We start from the raw sequence: 15,639 nt of genomic DNA on the forward strand, positions 1-15,639 counted from the left end.
GTGGAAACAGGATTCTCTAACTGCAACTTTTGGTTGGAATGGATGAAATACACAGCATCACAGGTAAACAGATCTGGGTGTATCACTTGTTCTACAGCTAGACCACACTTAGGAACTGTGCCTCTCCACCTGAAGCCTAGTCAATATTCATGTTTTACAAGCATGTATGTGAATCAGACTGCCAAGACTGAATGCAAGGTTTGGGAAGGGAAATTCCCAATCTTAAGAGAAACCCCTGAGCCTGGAGGAGGGATAACCATATACAAAGGGAATTACACCTGCTTTAAAGTAGCGGCCAAAAAAACATGGGTACGTTTCCGGGATGGTATTGTAAAACTGTGGTGAATACCACTGGGGAAACCTACCAAAGCCATTCGATGAATCAGACACAAGCATTGGGAGATGTAATATGGTTGTGTGCAGATATGAAACTGAGGAGAAAGTTGGCATTTGTCTGGCATGGACAATGTGCCTTAGCCCTAGTGTTGATGCCTTTCCATGTATTCAATCTCCTTGACTGGAAAATAACTGTAGGAAAATTAAGGAATACTGAGAAAGTGGGATACCAGCCCAAGAGGCAGCCTTGATTCCCATGTGTACATAGATGCCATAGGAGTGCCCAGGGTGGCCCCAGATAAATTCAAAGCCAGGAGTCAAGTGGCAGCAGGGTTTGCATCTCTAATCCCTATAGTCACTATAAACAAAAATGTGGATTGGATCAACTACATCTATTATAATCAACTATACCAGGGATCTACTAAAGGGTATAATCGAACAGCTGGGGCCCACTAGTGTTATGGCAATTCAAAACAGAATGGCCCTAGACATGTTATTGGCAGAAAAAGGGTGTGTGTGAAAAATGATTGGCAAGACCTGCTGCACTGTAATTCCCGATAACTTAGGATCAAATGGCCAGGTTAAGAATGCCCTGAAGGGGCTTCCTTACCTCTCAGAAGAATTAAAGAGAAATTCTGGGATAGACAATTCATGGGAGAGTTGGTTCGAAAACTGGATTAAGAATTGGAAACAGGCCTGGTTACAAATTGGAATGGTTATAGTTAGAGATGAGCGAATCGAAGCTGATGAAGTGGAATTCATTCCGAATTTCAGGAAAAATTTGATTCGCAACAAATGCGAATTTCATCGCGCTTCTTGGTAACGAATCACATTTTTTCTAAAATGGCGGCTACACATGTGAGGACTGAGGACATGGGGCAAGGAACTCTGGTAAGGTGGGATCACCCAGATTGACATGCATGCAGCCAATCAGCAGCCAGCAAGCACTGTGATGTCACAGCCTTATAAATACGGCAGCCACTTTAGATTCTGCCATTTTCCAGCTTTCAGAGTGCAGGGACAGACGGGAGAAGGTGCTATGGACACCGATTGGAAAAACCTTATTGTGAAAAAAAAAAGACAGACAAAACGATTTATAAGTGCAGGGAAAGGATAGGGAGGAATCATTTCACAGCATCTTAGTGCAGGGAGAGATGTCAGAAGGCGCTAGGGACAGTGATAGGAAAGTGATTTGCAAGTGCTTTCTGGTGAAATCCTATAGGGGCGTATTTCATTAACAACAAGAAAAACCTATACACACCTCACTGCTTAATTTTTACCCGTTGAAAGAGTTTGCTGGCCTATTTCAGTAACAGAAAGAAAAATCTATACACACTTCACTGCTATTTCAGTAAAACAAGAAAAATATATTTGTAGCTTTTAGGGATGTTTCAATTTACTTTTCATTGATTTAGTTTAGCTAAAAGTATGTCAGGCAGAGAAGTGCCCGGCCCTGCACAGATGAGTGGCAGAGGCCTAAATGTTTCTGGAGCAGGCAGAGGTCACAGCAAAGTAAGTGGTCGTGGCAGCAGGAGTCGCAGCAAGCTGCCTGAGCTCCTAGTGTCATCTAGCGAGCGTGTCTTGACCAGCAACCCGGCGGTTCTTGATTGGTTAACTTGGTCATCTACATCATCACAAGTGACCTCAGACAACCCCAGCCAACAGTCGGTGGGTACGTCAGACACAACCCTTAGTTGACATGGCCCAGGAGCAGGCCCTTTGCCCTCACCTGTCCTCAACCTGCATCTGTCCTTTGCTGTTCCATTACCAACAGAAGTATTGCATGCTGTGGGCTCAGCTCCACTATCCAGCGAGGATGAGCTACTAGAGGACGGTCAGCAGCTACTGCCCAGCCAAGATATGGAGGAGACTTTCGCCGCTTCCTCTGCTAGGCGGGCAAGTAGTGATGAGGAGAGTGGCGTAGAAGGTGGTGTTTCAAGCGGTCAGGCTCCTGACCCAGAGAGTGTTGAGGAGGACATCAGTGACATGCAGACACTACTCGATGATGATCGCACTTGGGAGATGGTTGACAAAGGGGCTTCATCATCATCAGAAGAGGGTGGCAGCTTGCCTGTGAGCCAGCAAGTCGATAGGGTGGCCACGAGTCAGCAGGGTGGCAGCAGTGTGAGGTTGGGAGCCAAATGGGCACAGGGCAGACCACCTGCTTCGCAGCAGCCTACCTGCCCGGGAAGTAGTGGTGCAGGGGATCACAGAGGCAGCGGTGGTAGCAGTCAGTCAGTGGGGAGTGTTGGGGGGAAAATCATCTACTCAACAGTGTGGCAGTTTTTTGTGAAGCCACCAGAGGAGGTGAACGTATGCCATATGTAGAATCTGTGGGCAGAAAGTGAAGCGTGGCCAGGAGGCCAATGTTGGCACTACGGCGCTGCGTCAAGAAATGCAGCGTCGCCATCCAGTGGCCTGGGAGAATCATGGCTCCGATGTGGTGGTCCAGCCTGCCGCAGCAACTGCTGCATCACCCACTGGCACGCACCCGGTTTCAGCCAGTCAAGGCTCCATCACCTCAGCCGAAGGGAGCTGTCTGTCATTCCCATCTTCCGCTGGTCCAGATGCTCCTGCTCCTCATCACGCATTCCGTCAGCAATAGATCACCTGAGCGATTGCCAAGAGACAGCAGTATGCATGCACGCATTCAATGGCGCAAAAGCTGAACGTGCTCCTGTCCAAGTTGCTGGTGCTGCAGTCCCTCCCTTTTTTTAAGTGGTGGACTCTGCACCTTTCAGAGAACTGATGGCTTGTGCCAAGCTGAGGTGGAGAGTCCCAAGCCGTCATTTCTTTGCCAAAAAGGCAGTGCCAGCCCTGCACAAATATGTAGAACAGAAGGTGGGCCAGTCCTGGAGCCTATAGGTGTCTGCCAAAGTGCACGGCAGCGCCGAAGTGTGGAGCTGTAACTACGGTCAGTGACAATACATGTCCTTTACGGCACACTGGGTGGATGTGGTTCCTGCACAGCCACACCAGCAACTTGGACAGGTCACATCGCTTCTGCCTCCACGTTTTCACGCCGTTGGTCCTGCGACAATGTCCACCTCTGCCTCCTCATCCTCCACTGTGTCCTCAGCCTCCACTACCGGGACAAGTCACAGTGCCCGACCAGCATACCACACGCGCAGCGCACGGCGGTGTCACGCTGTTCTGCACCTGGTTTGCCTTGGCGAACAGAGTCACACAGAGGAGGAACTGCTCTGTGTGATTCATCAAGAAATCGTATCCTGGCTTTTTCCGCAACAACTGAAAATTGGAACCATGTTGACTGACAATGGGAAGAACATTGTGTCGGCGCTGCGTCAAGGAAGGCTGAGCCATGCGCCCTGCATAGCACACGTGTTCAATCTGGTTGTCAAGCAGTTCCTGAAGACTTCCACCCATCTGCAAGACATCCTAAAATTGGCCAGGAAACTTTGCATGCACTTTAGCCACTCGTACACCGCAAAGCACAGCCTTCTTGAGCTGCAGCGGCAGAATGGCATCTCCCAACATAGGCTGATAGGCGACGTCCATATGTTAGACCGACTGTACGATCAGAGAAAGGCCATCAACGATTTCTTGATGATCCAAGCGGACAGGAGTACTCCCCTGTGTAACTTCGATGTCAGCCAGTGGCAGCTCATGTGTGACACCTGCTGTTTGCTCAGGCCCTTTGAGGATGCCACGTTATTTGTCAGTCGCCAGGAGTACGGGATGAATGATGTCATTCCACTGCTTCATGTCCTGGAACAGATGCTGGTAGCAATGGCTGGTCAGGGGACAGGAGACGTGGTGCCTAGATCTCATGACCACATGAACCCTGTGGGGACTGAACTGGAAGAAGAGGAGGAGAACATTGGAGCACAGGCAATGTTTAGCGAAATGGGTGGTTTTTGTCAGTCAGAGGAGCTACAGAGCGATGAGGAAGACGAGGTAGAGGACCCAGACACACCGTGGCAGTATGCAGTGGAGATGGAGGCAGTGATTTCCGCCGTGTCACTAGCACAAATGGCCCGATGCATGCTCACTTGCTTGTGTAGTGACAGCCGAATTGTCACCATTTGGCAGACATTACTTCTGGCTCTCCACCTTGTTAGACCCTCGCTACTGGTCAAGAATGTGTGCTTTTTTTTTTACACCTACTGAGAGGGAGGACAAACAAAACTACTACAGAGACATTCTATGTAGTCAGTTGGCCGCTGCCTATCTGCGCCATCATCCATCCTCTCGCAGGTCTGAGCGGGGGGGGGGGCCCTCTGCACTCCCGTTCCACTGCCATGGTTGCTGGGGAGGGGTGGGGTGGAAGGAGCAGTACCAGCTCCATCAGCAGCAGCCTAAGTCTACAGTCGCTGATGAGTAGTTTTCTTCACCCGCATAGTGAAAAAAATACTCACTAGCAGCAGCAGGTAGACCTGGAGCAGGACCTGAACCAGCAGGTGGTGGCATGGACAGCACCCTGCCAACGCACATTGAAGTTCCGCTGGACTACTGGGCCAGGATTTCCAACCACCAATTCCAGATGCATCAGACTAGATCATTCATAGTGCCACACCAACACTTTGGTAAAGGATACTGGTTTCTTCTTTCTACCTGACTCAGCAATTACTCTGATGCTGCCACCCGCCTGATGCCACACATCTGATGCCAAGCGCTCCTTCTTTCACCTACCTTTATCAGAAGGTACTGGTAAAGCCACCCACCGCCCCACTCTGTCACCTTGCCAGTATCTGGCATCCTGATGCTGCTGCCTTATCCACACTATGTCACCTTGCCACTCTGTGGCCTCCTCCTAATGCTGCTGCTGCCGCCACCTCCACACTGTCAATGTGCCACTCGTAGGCCTCCTCATACTGCTGCCACCTTCAGACTGTGTCATTGGGCCACTCTGTGGCCTCCTCCTGATGCTTATAGCTCACCACTATTTCATAGGTCCACTCTGTGGACTTCTTTTGCTGTTCCCACCCTCCCTACTTCATGACTCCGACACTATCTTGCCTTTCGGCCTGGCGGACATCATCATTTATTTGACCCTTCTTGTGATCTGTCAGAAGGAAGGAAAACTAAGACCCACAACGGATCCTCTCTGTGTAGCAGCTGTAAGGCCTGTGTGGTCCCATCAGAATTGGCTTATGATTTGGTAGCCAAAAGCAGGAGCGTGTACAAAACACAGAAGACATCCAAATATTCCATTCACGTGTCATCTCTGTTTTACATCCACTCCTGTTTTCTTTTTGCATTAACAATAATGATAGATTACTGACCAGATGCTGAAAATGTGATATAAGAGGCTGGAGCTCCTCCATTACATGTCACTGCACACACGTGTATACACTGCACATGACGGCTCTTACCTTGTGATATAAGAGGCTGGTGCTCCTCCATTACATGTCACTGCACACACATGTATACACTGCACATGACGGCTCTTACCTTGTGATATAAGAGGCTGGTGCTCCTCCATTACATGTCACTGCACACACGTGTACACACTGCACATGACGGCTCTTACCTTGTGATATAAGAGGCTGGTGCTCCTCCATTACATGTAACTGCACACACACGTGTATACACTGCACATGATGGGTCTTACCTTGTGATATAAGAGGCTGGTGCTCCTCCATTACATGTCACTGCACACACGTGTATACACTGCACATGACGGCTCTTACCTTGTGATATAAGAGGCTGGTGCTCCTCCATTACATGTCACTGCACACACGTGTATACACTGGACATGACGGCTCTTACCTTGTGATATAAGAGCCTGGTGCTCCTCCATTACATGTCACAGCACACACGTGTATACACTGCACATGACGGCTCTTACCTTGTGATATAAGAGCCTGGTGCTCCTCCATTACATGTCACTGCACACACGTGTAAACACTGCACATGACGGCTCTTACCTTGTGATATAAGAGGCTGGAGCTCCTCCATTACATGTCACTGCACACACGTGTATACACTGCACATGACGGCTCTTACCTTGTGATATAAGAGGCTGGTGCTCCTCCATTACATGTCACTGCACACACGTGTACACACTGCACATGACGGGTCTTACCCTGTGATATAAGAGGCTGGTGCTCCTCCATTACATGTCACTGCACACACGTGTACACACTGCACATGACGGGTCTTACCCTGTGATATAAGAGGCTGGTGCTCCTCCATTACATGTCACTGCACACACGTGTATACACTGCACATGACGGCTCTTACCTTGTGATATAAGAGGCTGGTGCTCCTCCATTACATGTCACTGCACACACGTGTATACACTGCACATGACGGCTCTTACCCTGTGATATAAGAGGCTGGTGCTCCTCCATTACATGTCACTGCACACACGTGTATACACTGCACATGACGGCTCTTACCTTGTGATATAAGAGGCTGGTGCTCCTGCATTACATGTCACTGCACACACGTGTATACACTGCACATGACGGGTCTTACCTTGTGATATAAGAGGCTGGTGCTCCTCCATCATGGCCTCCTTGTACAGATCCTTGTGTCCTTCTATATACTCCCACTCCTCCATGGAGAAATAGACAGTGACGTCCTGACACCTTATAGGAACCTGACAACACAATGACACTGTCATCACCCAGACCCCTCCAGTGCTGTTACTGGAGAATTTCCCAGCATTCCCAGCAGTGTCACCTCTCCAGTCAGCAGCTCCATCATCTTGTGGGTGAGCTCTAGGATCTTCTGCTCATGTATCAGGGGGTGAGGGGGAGGCTCTGTGATGGGGTGAGGAGTCCTGCTCCGCCCTCCTGACTCCTGGAGATGGATGATGGGAGTCACACAGTCCCCCGATGTCTTCTTCACTATTGTGTACGCCTGTGGATGGAGAGAGACACTTAGGGAATAAACCCTTCAGGGGCCATGTGCTCTCCTCCGGCCCTCTCCTCCTGGTACAACGTGCCTACTTACCTTCTCATGGCTCCTACAACATGACTATTGGTCACTGGTCACATGATACATCACTCACCATACTGGGGGCTGATCTTCAGGTTCTCCATCACTTGGAAGGTCTGGAGGCCGTTCTCCAGGACCCCGGACCCTTCCTATCACTTCCTATGATGGATTCTCCTTCCCGATGTCTGACTTGTTACAGAATACAATACAGAGGAGAGAAATCTAGAAAAGTTTACCTCTCCGCTCAGCAGGGAGATGATCTCCAAGGTGAGGTCTAATATTCTTCTGCTGATCTCCTTCCTGTCCATCCTTGGTGGTCATTCAGGAGAAGAGGAGAGACCTGGAGGAGCTGGAGGCTTCTAGTACTGCAGGCGCCTTTATGAGAAGAGGAGAGAACTGGAGGAGATGGAGGTTTCCGGTATTCTAGGACCTGGGGTGATGTCACTGTCATCTGATCCATTTTGCTGAGCCCCGCCCCCTACTTTGATCACGTGATAGTGATGTCATCACAGGACCTTCAACTTCTAATCCCTCCATTATTGAGCCCCGCCCCCTGCACTGATCACATGACGCTGACATCATTCCCAAGTCCTTCTACACCTAATATCTTCTTTACTGCTGAGCCCCGCCCCCTGCACTGATCACATGACGGTGACGTCACCCCAGGTCCTTCAGCTCTGGCAGTGCAGCAGATACTGGGCAGGTCCTGGTCTCTTCTCTAGGAGTTCTGGACGGTTGTGACTAAATCCTCTCCTCCATAAGGACCTGGTCCTCAGCAGTGATAGGAGATGGCCGACTCTACAGGAGCTGTCTGTTTCCCATCATCTGTAGGGACCTCTTCTTCTGCCTCGTTGATCTGGTTACTGAACTGTGTTGGGATTTAGTTGCTTCTCAATGACTGTCCCCCTGTCTCTCAGGACCTGCTCAGTAACTATAGTAACATCTTCTACGTGGACGCAGTGTTACAGTATACAGTAACGTTCTATAGGTGACTATCGTAGAATAAGCCTCTTTTATGTTTATTTTTATTTCTGACAAATCTTTACAATAAACAATGAAAAAACTATCATGTGACTTCTGAGCACTTGTATCTGCAGAATTGTCCGGTCCTGTCATATTCATGGTAAAGCGCTTTGCAGAAACATCTGGTCATGTGATCTCTGTACTTTCATAGAAGTTAAAGGGGTTCCGATATTGAAAATATCCCCGCCAATGCCCGGGCCCCTTGTATGGATTATACCTACCTGCTCAGTGGCACCCACATCGCTGCGGATCCCTGCATGACCGCGGCTGCATCTCCCTGTCGCTCAGATCAAAACATCCAGTGACGGGGGATTTGGTGACAGGGAGCAGCCAATCGCAGGCCGTAACGGTGACCAGACCCAAGAGGGCTCGTCCCAGTCCCGGCCTGCTATTGTCTGCTCTCCCTGTAACCGGATATTTTGATCAGAGTAACGGGGAGATGCAGCGGTGGCCATGACGGATCTAGAGCGGCACTGGTGCTCTGAGCACGTACAGTTGTGTTCAAAATAATAGCAGTCAGACATCACTAACCTGAGCAATCACTGTTTTTGGTAGAAATTATATTTCTCCATGGCAAAATATTTACTAGCAGGTGTAGTAGAGTAATAGAAACCCAACTGACCCAACAGTCATGACATGCATGCTGCCGATTCTCTGTAATTCAATCACTAATTGAAAGGGGCATGTTCAAAATAATAGCAGTGTGGAGTTCAATGAGTGAGGTTCATTCTATGAAAAACAGGTGGCAATTATTGCCCTTATTTAAGAAAGGAAGGCAGCAAATGTTGTACATGCCGGTTACAGTGCATTTCTCTCTGAAATTCGGAGGAAAATGGGTCGTTCCAGACATTGTTCAGAAGAACAGCGTACCTTGATTAAAAAGTTGATTGGAGAGGGGAAAACATATAAAGAAGTGCAGAAAATGATAGGCTGCTCAGCTAAAATGATCGCAAATGCTGTAAAATGGCAACTAAAACCTGAAAGACGTAGAAGAAAGCAAAAAACTACCATTCGAATGGATAGAAGAATAGCCAAAATGGCAAGGACTCAACCAATAATCAGCTCCAGGAAGATGAAAGAAGGTGTAAAGTTCCCTGTGAGTCCTGTTACAATGAGAAGACGCCGATGTGACGCCGAGTGATCTGCAAGAAGCCCCCGCACAGTCCCACTGCTGGAGACATGTGCTGAAGAGGTTACAATCTGCCAAACAGCACAGTGACGGCCTAAAGAGACATTCTGTGGACTGATGAAGGAAAGGTTGTTCTGTTTGGGTCTAGTGGCCGGAGACAGTTTGTCAGACGACCCCCAAACACTGAATTCCAGCCCCAGTACACGGTGAAGACAGTGAAGCATGGTGGGCAAGCATCATGATATGGGGATGTTCTCAGACTACGGTGTTGGGCCTATTTATCGCAGACCAGGGATCATGGATCAGTTTGAATCTATCAGAATACTGGAAGAGGTCATGCTGCCTTATGCTGAAGAGGAAATGCCCTTGAAATGGGTGCTCCAACAAGACAAAACATTGAAGTGACTATTTCCCGTACCCCAAAAGGACTTTTTCTATATATTATGTACTAGGAAGGATTCATACTGCTGAGGTCCTTTTCAAGGATAGGATTTAGCCGACTCACATTGAAGTGACTGTTTCCCGTACTCGAAAAGGACCCTTTCCCTCTATTATGGAGTTTGTAGGATTCATATTCCTGAGCCTGAGGTCCTTTTTAGGGATAGGATTTAGCCGACTCACATTGAAGTGACTATTTCCCGTAACCCAAAAGGACCGATTCCATCCATTATGTACTAGGTCCTTTTCCTGCTGAGGTCCTTTTCTGGGATTTAGCTTACTTACATAGAAGTGACTATGTTCCTTACCCCCAAAAGGACCTTTTCCATCTATTAACAAGGAAGTTGTTACACAAACTTTATACAAATACAGTGATCATGATCGTGGTTCAGAAATAAAGAAGCAGCTTTTTTTTTAATGGTCTTTCAAAATGCATCCCTTTAGGAGGGGCAGATCCTGGACGGAGCTGACACGTTACTAGTGGACGGGGGCAGTGAGATGAGATGTCAGTGAAGTCTGAATAGTAGGAAGAGGCAAAAATGAGGGTGACGTCACTGTCAGAGGTGACATCATCCTGTTGTCAGATGGTGTAGTTGATGGCTCAGTCGCCCTTTCCACATTCGCATCTCCTTTATCCATAATAACAGTCGCCCAACAGTTAGTGGAGTCACTGGTTAATACTGACTGGGAGGCTGGTGCCGAGTCTGACAGTGCCGCCACCGCCACTGACATTACTGGTGGGTGATGTGGTTTTTCCTCCATTATCCGTCCTCCTTCATTTCCTGTTGCCAAACATATCCTCATCAGCTACACACCAAACTGCCGTCTGTGATGCAAGAAATTCTTTTCCCGTCCTACATGCAATATTCCAGTGGATGTTTTTATTTAAATACACACATAAATGGTGGTTGTACAGAGAGTGATGCAAGAAATTGAATTGTCTTAGAAAATGCAATATTGAAATGTAAGTTTTCTCAAATACGCACCAAAATGCCGTGGGGTGATTGTCTGCTGTACAAAATGCAGGTTTTGGTCAATAAAAAAGAAAAATCCAGTTTTAGCTGACACTGCGCTAAATACAGAATGTGCCGTCACTCAATGCTCACGTTTCTCTTGCACAGATAGGTTGTCTGTGTCACAGTGTGAATGACTCCCTCCCTGAACTCTCTATATTCTCACTATCCCTAAATCTATCCAGCTATTATTTAAATAACTATTCGCTTGTATTCACACACTACATTGCTCACACTATGGACACCACTCACTTGGCTTGTGGGTGAAATATCAGGATGAACCTTAAATGCCCTCTAACCTTTACTGGAGAACTTAATGTGACCTTCTCTAAACCTTTGAATGCACATGTCCAACTGTTCAGTGTTTTCAGGACTTTTTGCACAACTTGCTGTTCTCTAACAAGGAGCTTAATGGCAAAATACACAAAAGGTGTTTGATCCATGAATCGCCTAATAAATGTCCTGGTTCAATAAGAATTAGTATTTAAACAGTCCTCCTCATCATGCTGTTCACATTTTACCATCATGAGACCAAAAATGACACCTAACAATTCATCAGCAGTACTTCGCCATTGCGAGGCTTTAAGCAGGATGTTCTCAGATGGAAGTGGCCACTGAGCTTATACATGCGAGACCTGTGTTCCTTGTTGCGCTGTTTTGAGTACTCCACCAACATGGCCATTGCGATGACGCCATTCTCAGCGTTACTATCCCACTTCTATGCCTCCTTGAAAAAATGTTTCTGGCGATGATGGAAGAAGATGTGGCACAGGAGGAGGAGGATGAGGAAGAGGGATCATTTCATAGGGTTTCCGGCCAATCATTCACAAGTGGCTCCAAGGGTGGGTTCCTGCACCCACAAACGCCAGGTACACAATTGTCCGGCCAGGACACAGTTTTGGAGGATGAGAAGGAGGAGATGGAGAAGGAGGAACCATGTTCACAGCAGGGTGGCACCCAAACCAGCTCATGGCCATCACTGGTGCGTGGCTGGGGGGATACATAGGACACAGACGATACACCTGCCACAGAGGACAGCTTGTCGTTGCCTCTGGGCAGCCTGGCACACATGAGCGATTACATGCTGCAGTGTCTCCGCAACGGCCGCCGAGTTGCCCACATTCTAACTAGTGCTGATTACTGGGTGGCCACGCTGCTGGATCCACGTTACAAGGACAATGTACCGTCCTTAATTCCGTCACTGGAGCGTGAACGTAAGATGCGCGAGTAATAATTGTTGTTTTTCACCCATTAGTAATTTTCTATTTTAAATGACCTAGTAAACGTTACATTTTAATAATCCTTATTCACATAAATAATTCAGTATTAGACAGAGTGGTAGATAAATCCTTGTGCATGAATTCAATAACATTAGGTCATGTGCATACTTATTTGAGATCTGTTCATATTTTGCACGAAAATCTGGGTCATGGGTAAACATTGATGGCTGTGGTTGTACACGCATACCTCTAGGGATACGGTTGGTCTTTACATACTCTACCAAATTGTAGAATGTAACTCTAGAGCAGGCATCTCAAACTGCGGCCCTCCAGCTGTATTAAAACTACAACTCTCACAATGCCCTGCTGTAGGCTGATACCTGTAGGCTGTCCGGGCATGCTGGGAGTTGTAGTTTTGCAACAGCTGGAGGGCCGCAGTTTGAGATGCCTGCTCTAGAGTAATACAGCGTTTAGTCTCTCGTTTATACCTTTTCTTGCTGTCAAGCAATGAAGGAATAGATAAAAACTCCATATGTATATATATATATATATATATATATATATATATACAGTTGCAAGAAAAAGTATGTGAACCCTTTGGAATGATATGGATTTCTGCACAAATTGGTCATAAAATGTGATCTGATCTTCATCTAAGTCACAACAATAGACAATCACAGTCTGCTTAAACTAATAACACACTAAAAATTAAATGTTACCATGTTTTTATTGAACACACCATGTAAACATTCACAGTGCAGGTGGAAAAAGTATGTGAACCCTTGGATTTAATAACTGGTTGAACCTCCTTTGGCAGCAATAACTTCAACCAAACGTTTCCTGTAGTTGCAGATCAGACGTGCACAACGGTCAGGAGTAATTCTTGACCATTCCGCTTTACAGAACTGTTTCAGTTCGGCAATATTCTTGGGATGTCTGGTGTGAACCGCTTTCTTGAGGTCATGCCACAGCATCTCAATCGGGTTGAGGTCAGGACTCTGACTGGGCCACTCCAGAAGGCGTATTTTTTTCTGTTTAAGCCATTCTGTTGCTGAGTTACTTCTATGCTTTGGGTCGTTGTCCTGTTGCAACACCCATCTTCTGTCAAGCTTCAGCTGGTGGACAGATGGCCTTAAGTTCTCATGCAAAATGTCTTGATAAACTTGGGAATTCATTTTCCCTTCGATGATAGCAATCCGTCCAGGCCCTGACGCAGCAAAGCAGCCCCAAACCATGATGCCCCCACCACCATACTTCACAGTTGGGATGAGGTTTTTATGTTGGTGTGCTGTGCCTCTTTTTCTCCACACATAGTGTTGTGTGTTTCTTCCAAACTCAACTTTGGTTTCATCTGTCCACAGAATATTTTGCCAGTACTGCTGTGGAACATCCAGGTGCTCTTGTGCAAACTGTAAACGAGCAGCAATGTTTTTTTGGACAGCAGTGGCTTCCTCTGTGGTATCCTCCTATGAAATCCATTCTTGTTTAGTGTTTTCTCGTAGATTCGCTAACAGGATGTTAGCATATGCCAGAGACTTTTGTAAGTCTTTAGCTGACACTCTAGGATTCTTCTTCACCTCATTGAGCAGTCTGCGCTGTGCTCTTGCAGTCATCTTTACAGGACGGCCACTCCTAAGGAGAGTAGCAGCAGTGCTGAACGTACTCCATTTATAGACAATTTGTCTTACCGTGGACTGATGAACAGCAAGGCTTTTGGAGATACTTTTATAACCCCTTCCAGCTTTATGCAAGTGAACAATTCTTAATCGTAGGTCTTCTGAGAGCTCTTTAGAGCGAGGCATCATTCACATCAGGCAATGCTTCTTGTGAAAAGCAAACCCAGAACTGGTGTGTGTTTTTTATAGGGCAGGACAGCTGTAACCAACACCTCCAATCTCGACTCATTGATTGGACTCCAGTTGGCTGACACCTTACTCCAATTAGCTCTTGGAGATGTCATTAGTCTAGGGGTTCACATACTTTTTCCACCTGCACTGTGAATGTTTACATGATGTGTTCAATAAAAACATGGTAACATTTAATTCTTTGTGTGTTATTAGTTTAAGCAGACTGTGATTGTCTGTTGTTGTGACTTAGATGAAGATCAGATCACATTTTATGACCAATTTGTGCAGAAATCCATATCAATCCAAAGGGTTCACATACTTTTTCTAGCAACTGTGTATATATATATATATATATATATATATATATATATGTCAATTTTAGTTAGTACTAGTTTAGATTTTTAAACCTGCACCTGCACCTGCTGAGCACCAGTTAGTACTGTCAATTACTGACTGTGTCTGCTCAGGTTTAGTGCCTTTTTAATTTTTTTTGGGAGACTTTTTTTCTATATTTTTTATCTTATTCTTTCACTTATCTTTTATGTTTTCTTTCTTTCTCTTTTTTCCTTTATCATAAATTTTATTTTAATTCAATTTATTACAAGCCCCCTCATGTGTTAAATCACTACTAATACACCCCCCTAACACTTTTCATTTTACATACACCAATACAAATATAAAAATGTCACATCCCAGAGAATGCACTCCACTAATGAAGCATACTCCAGCCTTGCTTCTGAAACGGAGTCTGCAAGTGAGGGAGAAGAGGATGCCACATTCCTCTACTCCATCATCATTGTCATTCGGTGATGAGGGACCCTCAAGGAGACACCCCAGGAGAGATGAAGTAGGCCCCCCCCCCCCAGTGATCCCCTATGGACCACACCCCCTGAGGATTATGAGCCCCAAATTCCAGAGTTTGTGGGAAACTCTGGAATTCATACAAAACCGTATAGCTAAATCTGTACTGACCTCGAAGAAATCTCAGGGCGGCCTGTCCCTACCTGATATAGCCCTATACTATCAGGCCACACATCTCAGACACCTAGCCTCCTGGACTACCTTAAATTCCTTCAATAAATGGACAGAAATAGAGAGGCTTCGGTTAGCCCCAATTCATATGGGAGCTATGATCTGGGGACGTCCGGGGGACATAACACCCCAGAGACTGCTAAGCCCAATGACATTCACTAGAAACCTATGGCTGACCTGTAGGATTGTATTCGGCCTCTCTACATTAAACTCCTCTCTTACACCGTTTTTATTTACTCTGCATTTAGGTAATAGTAACAAATTAAATATGGCTAACCCCTGGATCAGGAGTGGACTCTTCCGTCTCCATGATTTACGTAATCCCCTAACAAACGGCCTTTTATCCTTTGCAGATTTACAAACTAAATATAACCTACCCTCCTCCTCCAACTATCACTACAACCAAATAGCACATTTCTGCCATTCATTCACCACCTCCGGATCAATATCCCCACTCACCTCTTTTGAGAAATTGTGCGTCCGTGGCCCATCAGTTAGAGGTCTCATCTCAGATATACACTCACCTAAAGAATTATTAGGAGCACCATACTAATACGGTGTTGGACTCCCTTTTGCCTTCAGAACTGCCTTAATTCTACGTGGCATTGATTCAACAAGGTGCTGATGGCATTCTTTAGAAATATTGGCCCATATTGATAGGATAGCATCTTGCAGTTGATGGAGATTTGAGG

The 15,639-nt window shown here is 46.5% G+C and overlaps 1 protein-coding gene across 1 annotated transcript in view; it reads right to left on the reverse strand.

Moving 5' to 3' along the window:
• Window positions 1–6,832, reverse strand: part of LOC122930529 (zinc finger protein 569-like) — a 58,775-nt gene extending 51,943 nt beyond the window's left edge. The window contains exon 1 of the mRNA XM_044283998.1: window positions 6,781–6,832. Within this exon, the coding sequence (XP_044139933.1) occupies window positions 6,781–6,814 (34 nt within the window). The 5' untranslated portion in view covers window positions 6,815–6,832. The remainder of the gene's footprint in view (window positions 1–6,780) is intronic.
• Between the last annotated feature and the right edge of the window lie 8,807 nt (window positions 6,833–15,639).

The sequence above is a fragment of the Bufo gargarizans genome, chromosome 1, assembly GCF_014858855.1.
Source record: "Bufo gargarizans isolate SCDJY-AF-19 chromosome 1, ASM1485885v1, whole genome shotgun sequence".
In the NCBI taxonomy this organism is placed as follows: Eukaryota; Metazoa; Chordata; class Amphibia; order Anura; family Bufonidae; genus Bufo; species Bufo gargarizans.